Genomic DNA, 27045 nt, shown 5'->3' with positions numbered 1-27045 from the left:
ACAGCTTACCGTGTGTAAATTCCTGACTTCCATATATGAATAAGGGTAAATTATAATATGTAGTTTTGTGTGGCACTAATATGGCTAATGCCTTTGCTTCAGATGTTTTTACTCTGTATTTGATGTACTTTATAGTATGTATAGTTTGTATAGCATGCATAGCATGTATAGTATGTACAGAAATTGTATGCAAAAGTGTTTTTGCATGGGTATTTGATTAGCAGCAATAGTAAAGTTATACTGTAGTAGTAATGAGTGGTTATATCATGGGTCTGTGTGCGCACTGCTTAGACAGCACTATCTAGTGGCCAGTTGTGAACCGCTAGAATCGCAGCAGGTAAACCTGCATTAAATAGGGCAGTGTCATGCCCACTGTTGTTAGTCGAGCAGTGGTCATGTACCAAATAGTTTTATCTTGTGGCTTCGGTTTTACATATATTATGGAAAAGAATGACTATGAGAGCAGTTGTTTTTTTTATTTTTTGTGACAATGATTTTATATCAGATGGTCTGCCTCATGTATCATGCTATCCAAATGGTTTATAAATGTTAATCTACATTCAGGTATGTGGTACTGTACTAATAGTAATGTATATAGTGTAACTTGTGTAAGCCCCCCCTCAAACCTGTCATGTTATATTTTCACAGATCCAAATATGACAACTTTAGTGTGTTGAAACTGGTTATCTAGTAAACAGTATTTAAGAGATCTTGGCTTTTAAATTATTTCTACAAAAGAGCGATCACCCCACTATGCACCATGTGTTCACTGCAAAATTAATTCAGGGGAGTGCAGTAGGTGGTATAGCACTTAGCAGCCCCATTAGTCAAACATATCGGTAACAGTTTGCACTGTACGTGCTTGAGCATTGTCCTGCAAAATGATGGTCAGGTCCTGCAGAAAGTGTCATCACTTCTGTTTCTAAGCTAGCCATTGTTTGTGTTCCAAAAATGAACAGCATAGAGACAGAAGTGATGACACTTTCTGCAGGACCTAACCATTATTTTGCAGGACAACGCTCAAACACGTCCAGTGCAAGCTGTTACTGATTTGTTTGACTGATGGGGCTTTTAAGTGCTATACCACCTACTGCACTCCCCTGCCTTAAGCCATCATGAGTTCAAACCGATTTATAAACTGAAGGAAACACTTCACGGCATTCGCTTCAGGACTACAACATATTTCTCAAGCAATAGACGACGCCACTCAAACTGTCAACACAACTGGCACTGCTAAGAATATCCTACAACTTCCACATCACTGGCGATGGGTTATACACAATGCTGGTGAGTACTTTGAAGGTCATTAAAACTTTGAAACATGTATCTATTTTCTATGAGCTGTAGACTACATTAGTACTTGTTCCGTAGATCATGAATACGACACTTCGTAATGATGTGGAACATGTCAGGTTAATAAAAGGTGTCTATACACGATATTACATTAGACAAAATATTACATGACACTAAATAATTTTTTTGTGGAGGTTGGGAAATTACCCACTTACTATACCCAAAAATTCATGTAATGAGTAGATGGAGTTGCCATTAAGAAATTCTTTTAATTTCCTTTTAAATGTTATATGGCTATCTGTCAGACTTTTGATGCTATTATGTAAGTGACCAAAGACTTTTGTGGCAGCATAATTCACCCCCTTCTGAGCCAAAGTTAGATTTAACCTTGAGTAGTGAAGATCATCCTCTCTCCTGGTGTTCTAGCCATGTACACTGCTATTACTTTTGAATTTGTTTGGATTATTAATAACAAATTTAATAAGTGAATATGAAAATAGGTGTGGTAAGCTAATTTACTGAGATGTATATTACCAAAATTAGCAATGACCCTAATAGCATAAGTAGCTGAACTCAAACGTTTCAGCAGATCTTCAGTGTGTTTTTTCCAGTTCTACCCCTCATTAATGCATACACCTAGAAATTTTGATTATTCTACCTTAGCTACCGATTTCTGATCGAAGTCTATATTTATTAATGGTGTCATTCCATTTACTGTGTGGAACTGTATGTGCTGTGTTTTGTCACAGTTTAATGAGAGTCCATTTGCAGCGAACCACTTAATGATTTTCTGAAAAACATCGTTTACAATTTCACCAGTTAATTCATGTCTGTTGGGTGTGATAGCTATACTTGTATCATCGGCAAAAAATACCAGCTTTGCATCTTCATGAACATAGAATGGCAAGTCATTAATATATATTAAGAACAGCAGAGGACCCAAGACTGAACCTTGCAGCACCCCATTCTCGATTGTTCCCCAGTTTGACAGATCACCAGTTTTTTGCACATTATGTGAACTGTTTATTTCAACCTTCTGCATTCTTCCAGTTAGGTATGATTTAAACCATTTGAGTGCTGTCCCATTCATACCACAGTACTTGAGCTTATCTAGAACTATTCCATGATTCACACAATCAAAAGCCTTTAAGAGATCACAAAAAATCCCAACGGGTGACTTCTGGTTACTCAGAGCATTTAATATTTCATTAGTGAAAGTATATATAGCATTTTCCATTGAAAAACCTTTCTGGAAACCAAACTGACATTTTGTTAAAACTTTATTTTTACAAAGGTGTGAAGTTGCTCTAGAGTACATTACTTTTTCAAGAATTTTGGATAAGGCAGTCAGAAGAGAGATTGGGCAGTATTTGTTGACATCAGACATATCCCCTTTTTTATGCAGTGGTTTAATAATGGCATACTTCAGTCCATCTGGGAAAATACCCTGCTTCAGAGAGCTATTACATATGTGGCTAAGAATCCCACTTATCTCTTGGGAACAAGCTTTTATTATCCTGCTGGAAATGCCACCAATTCCATGTGAGCTTTTATTCTTGAGAGAGCTTATTAACTTCCTAATTTCAGAAGGAGAGGTGGGTGGAATTTAAATTGTATCAAATGGTGTGGGTAAGGCCTCTTCCATTAACTGCCTTGCTTCTTCTAATGAACATTCAGATCCTATTTTCTCTACAACATTTAAAAAATGATTATTCAAAATGTTTTCAACTTCCGCCTTGTTGTTTGTCAAGTTTCCATTTGCTTTGATGGTAATGCCATCATCCTGTACTCTTGGTTGCCCTGTCTCCTCGTAATAATATTTCAAATTGTTTTGATTTTGTTATCAGAGGTATTAATCTCAGACATGATGCACATGCTTCTGGACTTTTTAATAACTTTTCTGAATGTAGCACAGTAGTTTTTATAATATTTGGTGGTTTCTGGGTCACTAATTTTTCTTGTTGTTAGATATAGTTCCCTTTTGTGGTTACAAGATATTTTTATTCCTTTAGTAACCCAAGGTTTTTTGCATGGTTTCTTGTAATTAGATTTAACTACTTTCTTGGGGAAACAGTTTTCAAATTCTCTTACAAGTGTATCATGAAATAAGTTATATTTTAAATTTGCATTGGGTTCGTTGTACATCTCATCCCAGTCTAACTGCTGAAGTTTTTCTCTGAAATTTCTAATTGTTGAGTCATTAATTGAACGCACAGCTTTCGAGGGTAGTTTTGAATTACTGAATGGAGCTATGTCATATACCACAAGTAGCTGAGCACCATGATCAGAAAGGCCATTCTGAACAGGACAAGAATTTGTGTTTTTTAAACTTATCTTGGTCTATAAAAGTGTTACCTATCAATGTGCTGCTGTCCTTTACTACCTGAGATGAAAAATTAATGACAGATGTCCAAACTGAAAGAACCAAGCAAGACTTCCAGGTCATTCTTCCTATTACACTCTTTCAGTGAATCAACACTGAAGTCCCCACAAATAATAATTTGCTTCTCCCCTATCTGACAGATAGCACAAGAAGGTATCCAAGTTTTCCAGGAATAAATGAAATTTTCCTGAAGGGGACCTAAATGCTGTCACAATTATAAAAGAGCCCTCCTTCAGTTTAAGTTGACAGGCACATGCTTCTATATGTTGCTCTAGACAAAACTTTTTTGTGTCAAGCTTTTTACACAGTGATAACTTTTGACATATATGGCAACTCCTCCTCTCACCTTATTCTCTCTACTCATATATACAGCTAGATTATTAAATAAATAGTTGCCCCTATTAAAGTTCCAACTCTCGTAGCAGACTTTGATCAAAGTTTTTGATCAAAGGAACCAAAATGGACAACAAGGATTCAATGTAAGTTTCATACTGAGTACCAAACGGAACCTCTTAGAAGGCCTACAATTCACTTCTGGCATCACAATTTCCTTGAGACTTATTGTAGCATTCATCATAAGAAATATCCAGATCACCAACAAGTTTTGGAGGCTGTCATCTTGTGAGTGAGATACAATTTTGTTTGCAGTCCCAGGAAATCAACACATCATGTTTTGCGAGAGGTTGGAGTTCCTCAATCAACTATCTGAGGAGTCTTACAAAAAATATTGCATCTGAAGCCATACCAACTGACATTGTTACACACCCTTACAGATGCAGATGAGGAGGCATTATGTTGGATTGAGGAAGGTGAGACGTTGCTTGCTCACATTTCATATCAGTGGCAAAGTCAACAAGCACAACTCCAGCATTTAGGAAAGTGAAAAGCTGTACCAGTATGTGGAACACATTTTTAATAGCCCAAAAGTAAATGTTTTTGTGCCTTAAGTAAAACTAAGGTGTATGGACCCTTGTTTTTTTCGTGAGAAAACCATGAACAGTTTTTATGTGTCTGGATTTGTTCACAAATTTTGTGTTCCAACAGTAACAAACCGATGATAAGGATGGAGATATTCATTTCCAGCAAGATGGAGCAACATCTCACTACCTCATGGGAATTTGATATAATCTCATTAATGGCTTTAGAGGTCACTAGATTGGTTGAGGGGACAGATTGCCATGGCCACCCCATTCTCCAGAATTTACTCCCTTGATTTTGTTTTCTTTGGCATTTCTTAAAGACCAGGTGTATGTTCCACACAATTACCAGTGGATCTTTAAGAGCTAAGAGGTCAAATTATTGCCACAGCTGTGGAAGTGACTCCAGATATGCCAAACAAAGTATGGCAAGAAACTGAATTCAGATGGGACATTTGCTGTATGACCAGTGGCTCTCACATTCAGCCAAAGTGAAACATAAAGTGGAAGCTGAAGTGAAATCAAATGAATTGGATGACACTTGTAGTATTTTGCTACAATATTACATGTCTATTATCTGAATAAGGCTTCTCCATAAAATTCTGTATGTCAGTGAAGCTGCAAAGTCCTTTTACAACCACCCTGTATATGTCCCCCTGAGGATCTGACAGGATAATGGATAATTTGTAGTAGATGATACATCAGTTGACAACTTGTCCACAACATTTTATATAGCTCATGCCAAATTTTTAAACCATTGCTTTTAAAGCATTAAGACAAACTAAGAAACCATCTAGGCATTTAACTAAACATCAGCATTCTGTAATGGAAATTGGGGTGTAAGTAGACTGTCAACCAAAACATGTACTCAGGATCATAAATGAAACAAACTTTATAACTGCTATTCAGTTTCACTGGCAAAATTAAATTGCATTAGAAACTAATCACACTAAATAACTTTAATTACATCCCGGTCAGTAACACATTCGAAAAAAAATCTCTGAATAACTAAATATACATGATACACAAACAATCTAAACTTAATACTGTCTAGTAAAACATGGAGAAACATATCTGCACATTTAATCCTAATGTACAAGAGAAAATTAACAATATCAGTATAAAATAATGTTTGACAGGTTTGCAGAGTAGTTGAAGAGCAGATGAAGTGTATAAAATGAAAATGAAAAAAGTGTACTATATGGATGAGAGACCAGTGCTCACTAAGCACATAATTCACATATGAGGGTGGTTTGAAAAGTTCTCGGAATCACCATGAAGGGTCAGTGCTAGTGCAACAAGTTGTTAATGTGATATTCATTGGACTGTTGCCTGTAAACATGTGCCACATCATTACTCTTGGAAGGCAGCTGTGGCAGCAATGTGGCTCTGTTGTTGTTCCCACATAGTTATTTGCAAAGATGGAAAAAAATCGAGATTTGAGCAGTTATTAAGTACTTCATAAACAAAGGTATGAAAGCAAAGGACATCATGCTGATTTTCAGAATACACTGAGGGACTGTGCTCCTTCATGTTCTACTGTTGCCAAGTGGACAAATGACTTTAAATTTGGTCGGGAGAGCTTAGACAATGATCTCCGCAGTTGTCGGCTGAGATGTGTCAGTAATCCAGAAATCATTGCAAAAGAGCACAAAATGGTCATGGAGGATCACCAATAGAAAGTGCATGAAATTGCTCATGCTTGCCAGATGTCATCTGAAAGGGTATATCACATTTTAACTAAAGAATTAGAAATGAAAAATTATCTGCAAGATGTGTGCTGCGACTCTTGATGCTGGATCAAAAACACATGTGCCATTGCCATGGCAAAATCGCATGAATTAAGGTATGAATTGTTGCCACACCCACCTTATTCATCTGATAGCTCTCCATCAGACTTCCATCTCTTCCCAAAGCTGAAAATTTTTCTAGGTATATTAAGATTCACTTCAAATGAAGAACTAATAGCCAGAGTTGACAAGTATTTTGCAGTCCTGGAGGAAACTCATTTTTGAGATGGGATCAAGGCACTGGAACATTGTTGGACCAAGCGCATTAATCTACATGGAAACTACACTGTAAAATAAAAAAAATCAGTGATGTAAGTACTTTTTTTCTATTCCGTTCTGAGAACTTTTCAGATCACCCTCATAGAATGTAATCCCCCAAGATAACTCAAATACTATGATATACTCAAGACATCATTTTTTCTGCACAATCTGGTTTCACTTCTCACCTGCATCTGTTAGCAAATTTATGTTTTCACAGAACAGTGTTCAAAATCTTTGAATAACATAAAACATATTGAAAGACTTTTCCTTTTTTGTATACAAGAGGACAGCTCTGATGGCTCATTGCAGGTCAGGAGTCTCTGCTGAGGAAGTATGTCGTGCAGCTGAAGAAGGACCATTGATGGTTACAATGACTTCTTTATTGGGGCTTGTTTGCAATAATTGGTGTGTCTTACTCAGTGCAGCAGCATCTGGCTGCTAACTGTGCAACTCATGAGCTGCAGTCACTACTGCATTGCTGTGCTCATGGTGACAGTGCAGTCATCGGCTGCCATTGCCAGGATGTCAAGCAATCCAGTGGTCAGAGCATAGTGGTCTTTTGTCAGTACCCAGGCAAGGGCAGATACAGTTGGATCTGTCATCATAGTCTCAGAATGGCAGCCAAGTGTGGGGCTGCCCCTGGCACCCAGACGCTTAGGCAGCTTGTCACAGTGTGTGTCCCGGCTGGGGCAGAATTATTTCCATCATCAGGGTAGTGCAGAGTAGCACAAGCTCAATGTCACATTACTGCCCAGTTGTTTGGTGATGATGATTTTGTATGATCACATTTAAATGCTGCTTCTCCATACTGGTGCCATGGCAACTTTGGCATTAGTGGATCACATGGAATGCTCTTGACTGGGATAAAGTTTCAGTCATTGTAATTGGGCTGCAATAACTCCCTGAAGGATTGCTTGCCATTGGCACATGTAGTCTGTCAACATAGAGATAGTTTTAAAGTTACTGAGAGGCCCTACTTTGGCATGGCCTGACTCCGCCTTGGTGCTGGAATGCTGGTTGTGAATCTCATTTATAACTTTAGCACCTTACATTTCCACCCTTCCAAAAACAAAATTTCGCCTTCAAATTTTGCTGGAACATAGACACTGGTTTATTTAGAATTATTTACATTTCATATTTCCACCTCCTTTCATGACATCACTTTGTCCTTTGCACTATTTACATTTTCTCTCAACCACTGAGCCCATTTAATCTCATTTGCACATTACTTTTGAATGCATTATGGGAACAGCAGTGATCAATAAAATTGTAAATAATTACTATTAAAAACAGTCTTGATCACAATTTATTTTATAAGGTGACCGGTTGCGACCACTGCTGTGGTCATCTTCAGACCATTGAGTGGAAACCCCTTTCTGTTGGAGAAAGGGGTTTCCACTCAATGGTCTGAAGATGACCACAGCAGTGGTCGAAACCGGTCACCTTATAAAATAAATTGTGATCAAGACTGTTTTTAATAGTAATTATTTATCATTTGCACATGTTTTACACTTTTTACTTCAAGTCACTTTTAGTTCTGTTAGCAGCTTCATCATTTCACCTCATGGAAGGGTAATGGGGATCAGGAATGCATTTTAACCTGCTTACTTCTTGCATATGAAATTTGTGTCACCCACATTTGCATATTACTTACATGACATTCCTCTAGCAGATTGAATAGGAGTCTCAAGTGCAACATTAAATCATACCTTGCATGTATATAAACAATATGACATGCTATCTCAGGTTGACATAAATAAAGTAAGCACCCCTTGACCTGTACATTTCTCTTTTCATTAATCTACATGTATTCTATCGTTTTACATTAGTGCTATGACTTAGCAAATAGTGAAAAGTATCTGCAAGTTCATGCTAATATCTGACAGCTTATCATTATCAACTAACAAGGAGAATACATATACTGTGGGCTACATTCTACCATGATCTAGGCTGAACGGAACTCACCTATGCAAACAGAATGCTTAGTGATACTGGCCTGTGTCGATCGTGTGGTTTGTGCACCACCCTTTTGCTCCATATTCTTGCTGTTGTTGTCACGGTCTTCATGCTACTCTATTCTGTGTGAGCCTCTTCATCTCAAAATAACTACTGCAACCTATATCTTTCTGAACATGCTTACTGTATTCATCCCATGTCTTTCCTGTATGATTTTTACCCACCACACTTCCCTCCAATACTAAATTGGTGATTCCTTGATGTCTCACAATGCATCCTATCAACTGATCCTGTCTTTTGGTCAAGTTGAGCCACAAATTCCTTGTCTCCCCAGTTCTGCTCAGTACTTCCTCATTAGTTACATGATTGACACACCTAATCTCAAGCATCCTCTACAGCACAACATTTCAAAAGCTTATTTTCTCTTCTTTTCTAAACTGTTTCACTTCCATACATGGTTATACTCCATACAAATAGTTTCGGAAATGACTTCCTGACACTTAAATCTATACTTGATGTTAACAAATTTCTCTTCTTCAGAAATACTTTTTTTGCCACAGTCAATCTACATTTTATATCTTCTCTACTTCACCCATCATCAGTTATTTTTCTGCCCAAATGTCAAAACACATTTACTACTTTAAGTGTCTTCTTTCCTAATATGTTTCCCTTGGCATCACCTGATTTAATTCAACTACATTCCATTACCCTTGTTTTGCTTTTGTTGATTATTCAACCTGCATCCTCCTTTCAAGAGACTGTCCACTCCGTTCAATTGCTCTTCCAAGTCATTGCTGTCTCTGACTGAATTACAGTGTCATCAGCAAACCTCAAAGTTTTTATTTCTTCTCCCTGAACTTTAATTCCTATTCCAATTTTTTCTTTGGTTTCTTTTACTGCTTGTGCAATGTTCACATTGAATGAGATGTGGACAAGCTACAACACTGTCTCACTCTCTTCTCAACCACTGCTTCCCTTTCGTGCCCTTTGACTCTTATAACTGCTATCTGGTTTTGTACAAGTCATGTATAGCCTTTCACTCCCCATGCTTTACCCCTGTTGCCTTCAGAATATCAAAGGGATTATTCCAGACAACATTGCCAAAAGTTTGCTCTAATCTTACAAATGCTAAGATAAGTATTGTCTTGCATGTTCCTACATTTCACTGGAATCCAAACTGATCTTCCCTGAGGTAATCGTCTACCAGTTTTTCCATTCTTCTGTAAAGAAATTGTGTTAGTATTTTGCCTCACTAAACTGTTAGTTCAGTAATTTTCACAACTGTGACCAACTGCTTTCTTTGCAATTGGAATTACTACATTCCTCTTGAAGTGTGAGGGTATTTTGCCAGTCTCGAACATCTTGCACAGCAGATGGAAAAATTTCAGTAGTTGTGATGAAATGTTATCTATTCCCGAGTCCTTGTTTCAACTTACATCTTTCAGAGTTTTGTCAAATTCTTCTCACAGTATCATATCTCCCATCTCATATTCATCTACATCCACTTCCCTTTCTATAATATTGCTTTCGAGTTCATCTCCCTTATATTGACACACTATATACTCCTTCCACTCCTCATCTTTGCATTCTTTGCTTAAGACTGGTTTACCATTTGATCTCTTAATATTCATACAGCTGCTCCTCTTTTCCCCAAAAGCCTCTTTTATTTTTCAGTAGGTGATATCTATCTGTCCCTTGTCGAAATATGCTTCTAAATCCTTACATTTCTACTCTACCCATCCCTACTTAGCAATTTTGTATTTCCTGTCATTCTCATTTTTTAAACATTTGTATTCCCTTTCACCTGCTTCATTTGCTGCATTTCTAAATTTCCCCTTTAATCAGTTAAGTTCAGTATCTCTAGTATTATCCAAGGATTTCCACTAGGCTTTGTCTTTTTACCTATATGATCCTCTGCTGCATTCACTGTTTCACCTCTTAAAGCCAGCCATTCATATTCTACTGTATACCTTTCCCTGTCCTAATTGGTTGTTGCCTAATGTTCCCTCTGAAACTCTCAACAATCTCCGGTTCTTTCAAGTTATCCAGGGCTCATCTCCTTCATTTCCTACCGTTTTCCAAATTCTTCAGTTTTAATCTCCAGTTCATAAGTGCCTATCTTGGTTATGATAATGCTTTCACAGTTCATGCTCTTCATAGCACATTACCTGCATTCCTATTTTCTTATTCATTATGAAACATACTCCTATTTTCTTATTCATTATTAAACATACTCCTGCATTACCGCTATATGACCTTGTATTTATAACCATGTATTCACCTGATGAGAGGTCCTGTTTCTCTTGCCACCAAACTTCACTACTTCCCATTGCATCACACTTCCACTTATCCATTTCCCTTTTTAAATTTTCTAATCTACCTAACTGATTAATGGATCTAACATTCCATGCTCTGACTATAGAATGATAGTCTTGTTTTCCATGATGAGACATCTTCCTCAATCATGAACATTGGTTCTCAAGGGATCTGGAGTGGTTTAACTGACAACATCATGGTCAATGACACAGCTCATATCCATGTGATGTTGCAGGGCTTTGGCTGTATTGAGACAATGCCAGATGATGTGAAGACAATAAAACCAACCAAACCATACTGTTGTGACTCTTAATTCTAGTTATAATCCAGGAAGTGACCATTTCTTCATTCCCCCTTAGCTGCCATAACTCTGCCTGTAATTGAGCTACTTGATTTATTAACCACTGAACAGCATCTCGAGCTGAAACTTTCACCTCCATATTGCCTTCTTATTACCAACCCAACTATCAGTATTCCCAAAAAGTGAAAGGAAGAGGAAAGGATAGGGAAAAAACCATACATGCTCAAACAGAACTTCAAATTCAGAACTTACTCATATTGTTGTGTAGGACATCCCTGCTGCAGAAGAATCTTGGTTCTGGCTGTCTGTCTTAGTCTTTATCTTCATCCTCAGTAGTCGTTCTGACATCAGTTATAACAGGACAGTTCTGATTGCTTAGTGTGAACTGGGATTCTCTGCTGAAGAAGTATAACGTGCAGCTGAAGAAAGACCAATGATGGTTATAATAACTTCTTTATTCGGGCTTATTTACAGTCACTGGTGTATGTAGCAGTGAATATGCCACAGTTTCCCCATTGCTGTGGCCTCTAGCTGCTGACTGCACACCTCTGCTGCTGCAGTCATTGCTGCTGCATTGTCATGCTCACTGTGACGGTGTGGCCATCAGTTGTTGCTGTGAAGATGTCATGATGCATCTCGCTGCAGAGTTCGGAGTGTAGTGGTCTTCTGTTGGTACCCCAGTGAGGGCAGAGATATCTGGATCCTCTCATCATACTCTCAGGATGATGACCAAGTGTGGGGCTGTCCCTAGCACCCAGAAGCTTAGATGACCAGCAGCAGTTCATGTTCCAGTTAAGGCAGAAGCATCTGCATCATTAGTATGGTGCACAGAAGCACAGGCTTGACATCACATTACTACCCAGTTGTTTGATGATGATGATGAGTTGGTTCACACACACTTAAATACTGCTTCTCACTTCACCATGCTGATATCAAGGTAACATTTGGGCATTTGAATCTTTTGGCTGGGGCTGATGATCCAGTTGTTGTAATTGGGCTGCAATAGTTCCCCTGCATGCTTTCTCAGTGTTGGTATATGTAATATGTCAACACAGAAGTGGTTGTGAAGCCACTGATGAAGCAGTCCACTTGCCAACACTTGACTTTGGTGTAACTTGATTCTACCTTGGCGCTGCACTACTAGTTCTAAGTCTTCTTTATGACTGCACCCTTTAACATATAGTGCATAGCTAAAATATTCTCTACAAACTTGTCTTTAAATTTGACAATAAGCAAATTGTTTCTGCTATTTTTTTACAAATATTTTATCAAAATATTCATGTTCATTACTACACAAGTTTGAGAAACATAGTTTTTTTTTTTTTTTTTACAGTTTTTAGTCAAGTCTATTGGATTTATGTCTTCTCCATTAACAAATCTCTTAATATGGAATAGAACAGAATAGAAGTTTACTGTCTTGTAACATACAATTTCAAGCCATTGACTTAATGTGGAGGAAACTCATCAAAACACAAAAACTGGTTTACAGTTTTCCTTATAATATTGGTAATATAATATATGGTACTGAATAATTAATTAATTAAGTAATTAATAATTTTTCTTCAAAAGTAACAAACTTTTAAAAATTAACAGTCCTAAGCACTTGCTCTCTCCAGCTCAAATTTTCAGATTGTCATTTATGAATTCTTCTACTGAAAAGTAACATTTTTGCACTAGTTTCTCACATTAAGGTTTTTTTTTTCAGTGTTGCTAAATTTATGCTGAGCAGTTCTCATCCTTTCACTTTTTTATAAATTTTCATACCAATATAATGTGGAGTTTGAGCATAAAGTTTTAAATGGTGGGTGGGGAGCATAAAATTATTTTGATTTCTGTTGTTGTAAACATGTTGAAAATGATTTACTACAAATAAATTAGGGTTACTGTGTACAAAGATAATCAACTCACATATGTATAGTGAGCAAACACTTACCGATAATGTACTAAGATTTTTTAGGAGTGGGTGACATGATTTTCTTCGCCCTACATTGTGCATACTTCTAATGATGTTTTTCTGAAGTTTTAGTATTCAACACATATGGTTTGATTTACCCCAAAATACAGTTCCATACCTTATTACTCATTCAAAGTAGCTGTGATATATTACTTTTCTTATGCCCATAGTGGTAGCATTGTGGAAGCAGTATATAGTGTGTCAATACAAGGGAGATGTACTTGAAAGCAATATTATAGAAAGGGAAGTGGATGTAGATGAATATGAGATGGGAGATATGATACTGTGAGAAGAATTTGACAAAACTCTGAAAGATGTAAGTTGAAACAAGGACCCATGGTTAGATAACATTTCATCACAACTACTGAAATTTTTCCATCTTGAGCATATTTACTTAATTTATTTGCAAGATACTGTATATGTGGTCCTCATGATAGATTTTTATCTAGTTGCATTCCTAGGATTTTTCACACAGCTGTTCAGAAATTTGAGCTGGATTTACAATTGTTTTATCCTCTATCTTGATTTCAGAAATAACATGGCCTCTACCAGTGGCACCTGTTTCACCTTTGATCACTGACCATAATGCCTTATGTAGCAATCTTTTTCTTGCACTAGAGATTTTTATTCATTCAGTAATCCACTTTACTTTATTTCCTACTTTTTTATGATGTGCAATAAGGGGAAAGTTTCATTAAGTAGCAAAATTTTTAGAGCATGAAGTACTATAATCTGTAGCCCACTCATCTTATTTAATCTATGATGGAATAAGTTCATATTTTCTTTGCTGAACTTGTGTTTGAGGTTCTCTTGCTTTCAGTAACTCCATAAACAGAGCACAATGATCAGAAAGTCCTAAATCTAAACAAACTTATTTGCCTCATTATCAGTACAATTGATTAAAATGTTACTTATGCATGCTGCAGCCATTTTGTTTACTTGAGTAATATCAGTGAAATTTGCACTGAAACCTGATATTTGAATCATATCAATGAATTTTGTTGAGTTTTTGGCTTCACTGGCTAGATCTATGTCGAAATCGGCAGCTATTGTGACTCTTTCATTAGTTACTTTTTAAAATTTTTGCAATAGACTCTGGAATTTCGACACATATGGTTTGATTTACCCCAAAACACAAATACAAATGTTTTATTCCACCTTTGAGCATATTTACATGTAATTAGTGTCATCAGTGTTAAAACAATAATAATAATAATACAAACTTGGACAAATGTCATTAACTACAATATAATAATCCAAGATGGGTACAATACACATTTATGCAATTCAGCATCTATATTAAAATACATCTTCTTTGTTGCAGTTTTACACTGTCTTGCTACCTTTTTTTAAGATTGAACATTATTTTAATTCATTTTCAGATACTTTTTGGTGTGATAACATCAGTAGCTTTTTTCTCCATCTTTTATGTTATTATCAGATGTGTAATTACTATGAATTTGAACATTTTGTAAAAAATTTCTTGTGTAAGTCTTTAAATAGGACAGTGGATCATGCCTTAGTCAGTTGCCATTAAGTATTTCTTATGTTATGTTCTAACAGTCACTGCCATGACAGCCACATGTGGTCATAACATGAAATAGTGCAGGAATAATAATTATGAATGGCTACTCATATAATTTAAATTAGAGCCAGAGAAGTCTTTTTAATGTGCTAAATGTAACAGGCATTGATAACTGTAAGCTGTTTGTCATTAATTTCTGAAGATAAATGCTCAGTGCACTTTAAACAACTATACTGTCACATTGGTCATTTAATATTATTCCAAGCACTATTTTTGCATCATACTATGTGAGGTACATTAATGTCAGCAGTCGTATAATAATATTATATCAATGCATGGTGTGTGTCCTTTCGGACATGGAATCTGCAGCTGTGATGCGTTATATGTAAATTAAAAGTGGGGGGGGGGGGGGGGGGGGCGGGGGGAAGAAAGGGAAGGGATTACTGATGTCAACTGCATCAGGACATTGTGTGGAATCAGGGAATCAGCAGTAATGAGTGAAAATGTGTATCCAACGTGGATTCAAACCCAGGATCTCCTGCTTACTAGACAGGGGCATGAACCACTGTGCCATCCAGGACATAGTGTTATTGCAACTGCACAGACTATCTCACCACACTTCATGCCCAACCCACACTCCCACTGAACACCACCTATCTGCAGTTCTTGTCCATGTCCTCCGTGCATGGTACTCTGAGATTACTGCAGGAGGACATATCCAAAAGAAAACACACATGCATTCATATAATTGATTCCCTCAGGTGGGCAATTGGTCCACCTTCTTCAGTGCAGCTGCACAAGTGCATCTGACTTCTAGTGGGAATCTCAGAGTAGTGAGCAGACAGGAAATGGACGATGACTGCAGATAGATGGTTGTGGGTGGAAGTGTTGGTCAGCCATGAGGCATGCTGGGATAGTCTGCACAGTCGTGATAACACTGCCTCTTGGATGACACAGTGTTTAATGCACCTGCCTAGTAAGCAGGAGATCCTGGGTTCTAATTCTGGTCCAGTACACATTTTTTCTAGTCACTGTCCACATATTTTCCTGATGCAGCTGGCATCAATAATCCCTTCCCTTCCCTTTCCTTTCCTTTCCTTTCTCCCCCCCCCCCCCCCCCCTCCCCAACTTCAATATACATATAATGTCTCACAATTGTGGATTTGCCGCCATTGTGTCTGTTCTTTCAGAAGTGTCCAAAAGAATAGACACCACACATTCATATAATTGATTTGCCTAGATGGGCAATGGATCCACCTTCAATGTGGATGCACAAGTATGTCCTACCTGATGGAATCTCAGAGTGGTGTGCATGGAGGAAATGGACAGGGACTGTAGATAGGTGGTGCTCGGTGGGATTGCAGGTTGGCTGTGAGGCATGCTGAGATAGTCAGCATAGTTGGGATAACACTTGTGTCCCAGATGGCACAGTGGTTAATGCACCTATCTAGTAAGCAGGAGTTGCTGGGCTCAAATGCCAGTCTGGCACACATTTTCACTTGTTGCTGCTGATTCCCTATAATGTCCTGATGCAACTGACGTCAGTAATCCCTTCTCATTCCTTTCCTTTCTCCCCCCCCCCCCCCCCACCTCCACCTTCAATTTACATATAATCATATAATCTTTGGATAAGGTGAGAACCTAGTGCACAGAACAATCCTCTTGCAAGAGTGTGTGTCTCTACTATTCTATGAACATCAAAGGAATACATTGAAAGATGTTGTGGATAAATATAGCACTCTTCAGTGTTCCTTCAACAAGCCATTGAAAGTAACACATTTTCATACCATCATTCCTCCTTCCCTCCACCCCATCCCCCAGTTATGTTCTTAGCTGATCATTGGAGATGGACCACATAATTATGAGGTACAAGAAAAGACTTCTCAATTTAGTTTCCCATAAATGATACTGTCTTAGCTGACATTCTGAATATAAAATTGTTCATGATTTATCATGCAGTCTTCATGTGATTAGCAGTGGCTAGTCGCCTTGTGCAGTCATCCAGACATGAGTCCCAATGCCACTGCAGTCCAGGACAACAGCAAGAACCATCAATATGTTCCTAGGACAACCATCACTGATAAACATCTGATACCTAATGTGCAATGAGAAGCATCCAGCCTCCTATAGGCCCACAATGTTTCACTAAAAATCTATTAATTCCACAAATAGGACATACAAGGTGAAGAAAAATTTGAACTCTCGGACTTCATAGTGTGATTCCTCACATACTATCAGTACAAAAATGTCTCTCACAAAATTTTGTCCTCCACATATTTCGGGCAGTAAATGGACGTCAAAGATTGGCAAACTGGTAACACTGTAATCACATGTACAGTAACTTAACTCTGTCAGCATATAGTACTAGTGCTGTGCAGTTGATGCAGTGGATAACCTTTTGGGTTGGCATGCAGGAGGTTGAGGATTCAATTCTAGGTTGAGGCTTATTTGTTTTTATTTGTTAATGTAGTCTGTGTGGTATGGTATCTGGTGTCTTAATCATCATACAGTGATTACAGTGAGTCTTATACAAAACATCTGCAGTTATGTACTACAAACACAGAAATGGAAGTACAATCATTTTTACTGGTCAGCTTGTAAAAAGAAGCCTTTTGCATGTCGTATATGCGAATTGTTTCACACCATTGCATCTGCAATATTCTGAACTGGCTTTGTGTGTACCCCCCCCCCCCCCCCAAATGATCCCATCAGTTAATACCAACTTAAATGTCTTAGTTGAAAGCAATGATTCCACAAAATTTCATGACTTAATTCAGAAATCTGGTTTCAAGCTAAATTTTTCTGAAGGCACTAGGGAAAACAGCAGATCAGTGACCTGCATTGATAATATTATTACTAACTACAAATTTGACAGTGGAAATAAGCACAAATACTGCTTACACTTGGGTATTTCAGATCACTCAGCTCTGTTTATTGAGCTCCCAAAAGCAAATAGCCTAAAACCTCCAGAAGTGTGTATAAAAAGGGATCTCAGTAAAATCTGAAATGGATTTATTCCGCAGTAAATTAAGTATAATAAGCTGGCCTGTAGACTACAAGAGTTCAAGCTCGATAAACTATGACAAATTCTTAAACTGTTTCTTAGAGGTATATAATGAATCATTTCCTCGTAGATGTAAGCAAAAGAAAGTTAATGGTAAACTCAAATGGATTACAACAGGAATAAAAATCTCTAGTGCCAGAAAGAGAGAGCTCCACAATGAGTTAAAATCAAACAGAAATCCAGATTTTGTTATTTATGTCAAACAGTATAAAGCTGTATTTAGGAAAGTTGTAGTGGCAGCTAAAAAAATGGCAAATAATAAATTCATACAAGAACACAGAAATAAGACAAAAGCAGTGTGGTCAGTTGTTCAGTCTGAACTAGGAGCCAAAGTAAAAATTCATGAGATTTTGAAAATTAGACATGAAAATGAAATTATAGTAAACCCTGTTCAGATGTCATGTTGTTTCAATGAATTCTTCCTAAATGTAGTAAGATCGGATGTGGATACGACATTCTATCAGGGCATCATAAATTTGGAAAACAGCCAGAACACATCTTTTAAACAATTTGAAAAAATCACCCAAAGGGATGTGGAAAAGGAAATATTGTCTCTAAAAAACAAAACCTCACATGGGTGGGATGAAATAACAACATCTGTAATCAAGTATGTGTATGATATTATTTCCCAACCACTGTCAACTATTATAAATCAATCTTTTGAACAGGGATGCTTTCCAGATGTATTGAAATATGGTGAGATCAAACCTCTATTCAAGAAAGGATCAACAGAAGATATGGGGAATTACCGCCCTAACTCTCTCTTGCCGGTCTTCTCTAAAGGGTTTGAAAAGATTGCAGCAAAACAAATTAGTAACTTTCTTACTGTAAATGATATAACTTTTAAAAACCAGTTCGGATTCCAACAGGGTAAAAGCACTGTGAATGCTATAAATGAGTTTATCCAAAAAATATGCTCCATGTTAGATAAAGGTCACAGGTATATTCTGTGATCTGACTAAAGCTTTTGATTCAGTGAACCATGCTTTACTCCTCCACAAATTACAGATGTATGGAATCAGAGACACTGCTTTAAAATGGTTTAGCTCTTACCTGTCAAGTAGGAAACAAAGAGTAATTTTAACTTCAAATGGAACCAATTATTCATCAGACTGGAAAACAGTTCCCCAAGGAATCCCACAAGGTTCGATATTGGTTCCTTATCTGTTTCTTTTTTACGTAAATGACCTATTGCTTGTTATTGATGTTCATTCAGTCTTATTTGCTGATGATATATCAGTTATAATTGAAAATGAGGTATCTGAAAATATTCCAGAAAAAGCCAAAAATACTTTAGAAAAACTTGAAACTTGGTTCTATCAAAATGGACTAAAACTGAATGTAACTAAAACCAAAATGATGCAATTTGAAGCTAAATCAGTAGAAAGGAGTGAAACAAAGATAACTTGCAATGATCAGGATATCACAGAAGCAAACCACGTGAAGTTCTTAGGCCTAAATCTTGACAAAAATTTAAATTGTAAGGTACACATAGATTACTTAGCAAATAAACTGAACAACTTAGCATTTGCCATGTGTATTTTGTCAGGTGCCACAATCATGGATACCAGAAAGATAGTTTATCACTGCTACTTTGAGTCAGTTATTTGTTATGGCATAATCTTCTGGGGAAATTCAGCAAATGTCACTAGGCTCCTAGTATTACAAAAGAAAGTAATTAGAAACATGTGTGTTGCAAAAATCGGGAATCCTGTCGACCACTGTTAAAAAATTTAAAAATACTATCTATCCCCTCACTTTACATATATGAGATGGTGGTGTTCCTATATAGAAATCAACATACACTAGACACTTTACGTTTTGACCACAACTACAGCACTTGCCACAGAGATAACTTCAAACTTCCAACACACTGTTTAAAACTTTATGCCCAAACGCCAGAGTATATGGGGTTAAAAATTTTCAATAAAATAAAAGGCAGTAATATATTTAAAATGGAGATTGGTTCACTGAAAAGATTGCTCTTTACTCTTCTGGTGGAAAAGTGTTATTATACTGTCGATGAATTCATTGAGGACAGCTTCACAATCTGAACACAGGGATTGTATTACATTTATTATTTTATGTACATGTGTAGCTGTAACTTAGAAATGTAAAATATAATGTAAACTTTCGTATTTCTCTTAAAAAAGTGAAAAAAGTTTCTTTTGTAAACCTTGACATGTCTCCTGTACATCAAATCAAATGATTTGAAAATTGTATGTAATGAGATGAATAAACCACATATCACATAACACATATCACAACTATTATTATCTCCACATTCAAGTCCATTACATTTTGTTACTGCCTTACATCATCAGTAGAGCAAGCAACATGCTTTGCAAATATGTTCAATGGGACAGTTGGAGGGAGGGAGCACAGAAAACAGATTTGGTGTCTAGTAGATGCTGTGGCATGAAACAATTCACGTCCACGATATGCAAACAGCTTCTTTAAAAGCTGACCAATGAAACAATGGTACATCCATTTCTTTGTTCATAGTATGTAACTGCAAATGTCACTGTAATCAATCTATGATGATACTGTACCATGCAGACTACATTTAGCTAATAAAAGCAAATATGCCCCCACCCAGAATCAAACCCTTGACCTTCTGCATGCTAATCTAAAACGCTATCCACTGCATTAACTGCAAAGCCCTGAGCTGTGTGCTGAAAGAGATAGTTGCCTTATATATGATTACAGTATTGCCATACTGCCAATTATTAACATCCATTTACTGCCAGAAATACATGCAGTACGAAATTTTGAGAGACATTTTGGTATTGCTGGTATGTGAGAGATCGCACAGTGAAGTCTGAGTGCATGAATTTTTTCTTCGCCATGTATATCAAAGCTGGTCTGGCATGTCTATACTGTGTACTAACCCATGCTCAAAACAGCAGACTATATTATGAGTAAGCAAAATAGAGTTGCTGTGTACACTTTATTTCTCAGATTTGGTTCTCATTCAATTTACATCAAAGCACTTTGAATTAGTGCCTTTAACATTGTCAGTGTCCCACAAAAGTACAATGGTTCCACCATATATCCTTTTAAGAGTTCATTTTTCATTTTATATCATGCACTGTGAGAAGGTATTGTTCTGCACTATTATTATTTAGAGTAACAGGCATTGTCAAACCTGGTGCTCCTCTTAATTAAATAGTAAATAATTGCGAAAACTTAGTTAAGACTGTAACATGCTGTGTGATAATAGGTGGAGCAAATGACATATACAAAAATGAAAGCCAACTAGCAACAAGGGCACTTCAAACAACTCTAAAAAAGCTGTCAGATCTAAATTTAAAGGTTCTCGTTGTAAGTGTGCCACATAGACATGATCTAATCAATGAATCATGTGTAACCAAAGAAATAAAGTCAACAAATAATAAATTTAGGAAGATCTGCTGTGCTTTTAAGTGTACAACTTTTGTGGATGCAAACAGCTCAGTGAGAAATCATTTCACGAGGCATGGACAGCACAGGAACTATTATGGAAAAAAGATGATGGGTGAAAAGATACTAGAAGAAATAAGCTGTATATCAATAGAAAAGTTCCCTAAAATCCCACTCCAAATGAGGGCAGAAGCAGAAGAAATCAAAACCTTAACAAGAGCAACATTTGCTGAAGCACTAAAAACATCAACATCTGCTATAGTGAATATTAAAATGTCATCAGCTGCCACAGCTAGTATAAACAATCAATCAGCATCATCCACTTCAAGTAGGAAAAGCAACAGAAACAAGAAACCTGTGGTACAACAGGATTTTTGGTATCCAGCTATAAAGAAAACTCCAAGTTAACAGTGTTAAATGAAAGGAGAAATACCATCGGTGCACACTCTCCTGTTCTAAAGATTATGACTCTAAGAACAAATATTGTGAACTTGAAATAGCAGTAAGTAACACCCAACCTGATGTCTTGTGTATTACTGATCACTGGTGTAAGGACCATGAAATTAGTAGTATTCATTTTAATCCATTTAAACTGGCAAATCATTACAGTAGGAAAATTGCAAAAGGTGGTGGAGTCGGTATTTACCTTAGACAAGAGTTAGAATTTAAAAAGAGATGTGAAGCAGAGAACTTAAGTATTGAAAAGTTTTTTGAAGCAGGTGCTGTCCAGCTACATGGACTGATGAAAAAAGTCATAGTCATAACAGTGTATAGGTCACCATGTGGAAACATAGAAGTCTTTTTTGATAAATTAGAATTGTTGCTAAATACTTTTTACAAAAAAGAAACTGATTATTCTTTGTGGTGATTTCAATATTAATCTTCTAGTTGAAAGTCAACAAAAAAAAGCAATTTTTGGACATATTAAAGAGTTTCAACATGTCACCACACATAAACAATTCAACTAGAATAACAAACACCTCCAATAGCCTCATAGATAACATTTTCTCAAATATGTCAACAACTGACATAAAGGTAACAAACATAGATTTAGGATTGTCTGACCACAATGCTCTCACCATTGAAATCCCTTTAAGGTCAAAGGAAGATAAAGGCATAAATAATATTTACAAAAGAAACTTCTCTGTGGACAGCTGTCATCAGTTCATAAATATCTTAGAAAATGAAAATTGGTTAGATGTTATGAAACAAACAAGTACAGATGAGGCATATAGTGTATTTGGATTGATTTATATGATGAACTTTGAGATGTGTTTTCCAAAGAAACTGACCAGAACCAAGTCTACTGGACACATAAAGTCAAGGTCTTGGATGGCTCTTGGCATTAAGAAATCACGTGAAAACATGAAAAAACTGAATTCAGATTTGAGGGAGTGTGCAGATACTGATTTTATAGGATATGTAAAAAGGTACAAGAAAATATACCACAGAATAATTGCACATGCAAAGTTACTAAGTAATGATATGGAAATAAAACAGTCCAGAAATAAAACTAAAATAGCATGGGAAATTGTGAGAAAAGAAACTGGGTACCTATCAAAGACAAGGAAATTATTCTAAAAGATGAGGAGAATAAAATGGTAGATAAATATGCCATCCCTAATTATATAAATAATTACTTTTTAAATGTACCCCAGACATAAAGCAGGAATTTTGGGGAGCAGATTAAGATGGAAGCACCCAAGGCAGCCAGCAGTATGATGGCAGTTCCAACAAATGAAAGGGAAGTTTTAAAAGTGATTAAAAGTCTCAAGTCCAAGATATCAGCTGGAGTAGATGAGTTGCAAATAATACTAGTAAAGAAAACAGATAATCAAATAGCGATGGCATTGGCGCACATAGCAAACTTGTCAATGGCTGAGGGTGTGTTTCCACAGAAACTCAAAATTTCTAAAGTCGTTCCCCTGTTGAAAAAGGGTGATAAGCTTAAAATAGAAAACTACAGACCTGTCTCACTTCTCCCAACTTTCTCTAAGGTTTTAGAGCTACTAATGAAATATAGAGTCACACATTATCTTAATATCCACACTCTGATAAACAGTAATCAGCTTGGATTTCAAGCTGGGAGAAGTACCGAAACAGCTGTACTGGAATACACAAAAGAAATAATCAGTAAATTGGAAGAGAGTCCAGTGTGCAAAATTTCTGGGTATGCACATTGATGAGAAGATAAGCTGGATAAGCTGGAAGGACCATGTGGTGAGCTTAGCACTAAAACTAAATTCAGCATGTTTTGTACTTAGAATAATTTCAGGAGTTTGTACTAATGACTGCACCAGATTAGTATATTTTGGCTATTTTTGGTCCATTGCATCCTATGGGATTGTATTCTGGGGAAAAACAAATTGTCATCTAAATGAGATTTTCAAATTACAAAAATGCACTATTCGGATAATGAACCAGAGCCCACCACAAACACATTTTAAAGCATTGAAAATTTTAACAATTCCATCATTATACATTCTGAAATGTCTGTTGGTGATCAAAAGAAATCAGGACAAAATGAAAACCAATACAGACTACCATAATTATGATACACGGCAATGTAAAGATCTCCACATACAAGTTGTAACAAGGACCCGAAGTATGAAACATGTATGTAATCAAGGCATCAAACTTTTTAATGCACTACCAAAACATATCAAAGAGCTGGAAAATGAGGATAAATTTAAAACTGTTATAAAGAATCGCATGCTTCACAAATGTTATTACAGTGTAAGTGAATTTCTATGCTCAACTGTATTAGAATATAAAGAACCACATGCTTGACAAATGTTATTACAGCATAAGTGAATATCTCTGTGCAACTGTATAAGAATATACGTTTACGTTAATGTGACAAATGAAATTACATCAGTGAATACGTCCGTCAAGCACATAAGAAATTATGTTATAAAAACACTTATTAGTTGTATATTGTATTAAACATAAGACAGATTCATATGAATTCAGCATAGATAAAAATTTTGTAAAGATATTATATAGTTGTTTAAATGTATCCCTACAAATCCTATATCACAAATGTGATCATTGGGATGATAATAAATACACTCCTGGAAATGGAAAAAAGAACACATTGACACCGGTGTGTCAGACCCACCATACTTGCTCCGGACACTGCGAGAGGGCTGTACAAGCAATGATCACACGCACGGCACAGCGGACACACCAGGAACCACGGTGTTGGCCGTCAAATGGCGCTAGCTGCGCAGCATTTGTTCACCGCCGCCGTCAGTGTCAGCCAGTTTGCCGTGGCATACGGAGCTCCATCGCAGTCTTTAACACTGGTAGCATGCCGCGACAGTGTGGACGTGAACCGTATGTGCAGTTGACGGACTTTGAGCGAGGGCGTATAGTGGGCATGCGGGAGGCCGGGTGGACGTACCGCCGAATTGCTCAACACGTGGGGCGTGAGGTCTCCACAGTACATCGATGTTGTCGCCAGTGGTCGGCGGAAGGTGCACGTGCCCGTCGACCTGGGACCGGACCGCAGCGACGCATGGATGCACGCCAAGACCGTAGGATCCTACGCAGTGCCGTAGGGGACCACACCGCCACTTCCCAGCAAATTAGGGACACTGTTGCTCCTGGGGTATCGGCGAGGACCATTCGCAACCGTCTCCATGAAGCTGGCTACGGTCCCGCACACCGTTAGGCCATCTTCCGCACACGCCCCAACATCGTGCAGCCCGCCTCCAGTGGTGTCGCGACAGGCGTGAATGGAGGGACAAATGGAGACGTGTCGTCTTCAGCGATGAGAGTCGCTTCTGCCTTGGTGCCAATGATGGTCGTATGCATGTTTGGCGCCGTGCAGGTGAGCGCCACAATCAGGACTGCATACGACCAAGGCACACAGGGCCAACACCCGGCATCATGGTGTGGGGAGCGATCTCCTACACTGGCCGTACACCACTGGTGATCGTCGAGGGGACACTGAATAGTGCACGGTACATCCAAACCGTCATCGAACCCATCGTTCTACCATTCCTAGACCGGCAAGGGAACTTGCTGTTCCAACAGGACAATGCACGTCCGCATGTATCCCGTGCCACCCAACGTGCTCTAGAAGGTGTAAGTCAACTACCCTGGTCAGCAAGATCTCCGGATCTGTCCCCCATTGAGCATGTTTGGGACTGGATGAAGTGTCGTCTCACGCGGTCTGCACGTCCAGCACGAACGCTGGTCCAGCTGAGGCGCCAGGTGGAAATGGCATGGCAAGCCGTTCCACAGGACTACATCCAGTATCTCTACGATCGTCTCCATGGGAGAATAGCAGCCTGCATTGCTGCGAAAGGTGGATATACACTGTACTAGTGCCGACATTGTGCATGCTCTGTTGCCTGTGTCTATGTGCCTGTGGTTCTGTCAGTGTGATCATGTGATGTATCTGACCCCAGGAATGTGTCAATAAAGTTTCCCCTTCCTGGGACAATGAATTCACGGTGTTCTTATTTCAATTTCCAGGAGTGTAATTAAATAAATTATGATTATCATCAACATAATTATTTCTATATTTCATTGGCATATTCTTGTATTTCTATTTCAGTATTTCACTGGCAGATTTTTTTATTTTATTTTTACTGTCGTTTCATTTCTATATCAGTTCCCTCATTTGGTCTCATAATTTAACATTGCTCACATTCATATTGTGTCCCTGATTGTATGTGCACTGTGCTTAACCGATTAACACTCACATTGTTTGAACACCAAACCTTTTCATTGGTCCTTTTTTTAGCATCTCCAATTCATCAGGAGTTTTTCTCTTCATTTGTGCTTGATAATCATTTTATACCCTCTTTTCCTCTATTACTGTCTGCATTTCAGTAGCAAAGAGCAGAACATTTCTCAAATAAGCATTTATATCATAGTTTTAATACCAATAAGAATATCTGGTTTTCTTGTGCTTGACTTCTTACCCCTGTGGCTTAAAAATAACTTATTTTATTTATTGTCATTGTGAAGACGAAGATGATGATAAAATCTTACGTCTTTTTGTTGCAGGTAAAGGATTTAACAGACTTCGTACTGGAACGCGTAAGGTGCTCTTTGAGTTTATGATTAATTTTCTCAACCTCTTAAGTGATACATGATAGATATCGAATTATGTTAATGAACTGGAAAAAAAAATTCTTAAGACAGTTTTTATGTCAAAATTATACTTTATTCATTTAGTATTTTTGAAATGTGACCATCACATTCTATCTGCAGGGTCATTTGTACAAATGAAACATAAGTTAATGTATTTTTAATAATGAATTTAATATATTTCTATAAATGGAGCAATTCTTGACTGATATGCTTATTGCAGCATTACATGACCAAGTATAATCAATAAATATTTGTACAATAATGATTTTTGGACAACTACTCTGTTCATTTTTTTTACCTTTGCCCTCAGTTTCTATAAAATTATGTATTCCACATTTACACTATTATCATAAAGAAATCTACATGTACCTCATTACCATCAGGTAATTCCCATTTTAAATCATTTTCTCCACCATTCGTATGTTCACTTTTGTGAAAAAAAGAAGATCCTTGAACGATCTGAACTGCAAAATGTATTATTATTTACAGTGCAGCTGTGCTCTTCAAGTAGAGAGGTGAGAGGAAGTTTTGGCAGGTAAGTATATGGGTTTAAGGGCAAGGAAGAGCAGTCAGTTCTCAATGGTGTTGCAGAAGGAGATGGTAGGGTAGACTGTGAGTGGCATAAGATAACAACAGAAAGGTTATCAGTCCTTCATTAAACAAGTACATATGGTAAATTGATCACATAATGATCCATAGTAACTTATTATACATAACATACATGTGTATACAGTTTAAAATTATCTATAGTGGCTTAGGTCTTATCTGACAAAC

General features: G+C 37.3%; 1 protein-coding gene across 1 annotated transcript in view; it reads left to right on the top strand.

Moving 5' to 3' along the window:
* The window catches only part of LOC124722358 (protein tyrosine phosphatase domain-containing protein 1-like), a 338645-nt gene extending 312348 nt beyond the window's left edge, over window positions 1–26297 (top strand). Inside the window, exon 12 of the mRNA XM_047247533.1 lies at window positions 26185–26297. Within this exon, the coding sequence (XP_047103489.1) occupies window positions 26185–26273 (89 nt within the window). The 3' untranslated portion in view covers window positions 26274–26297. The remainder of the gene's footprint in view (window positions 1–26184) is intronic.
* The last annotated feature ends 748 nt before the right edge of the window (window positions 26298–27045 follow it).

Source organism: Schistocerca piceifrons, chromosome X (assembly GCF_021461385.2).
Source record: "Schistocerca piceifrons isolate TAMUIC-IGC-003096 chromosome X, iqSchPice1.1, whole genome shotgun sequence".
Lineage (NCBI taxonomy): Eukaryota > Metazoa > Arthropoda > Insecta > Orthoptera > Acrididae > Schistocerca > Schistocerca piceifrons.
This window is presented reverse-complemented; position numbering and strand designations above follow the sequence as displayed.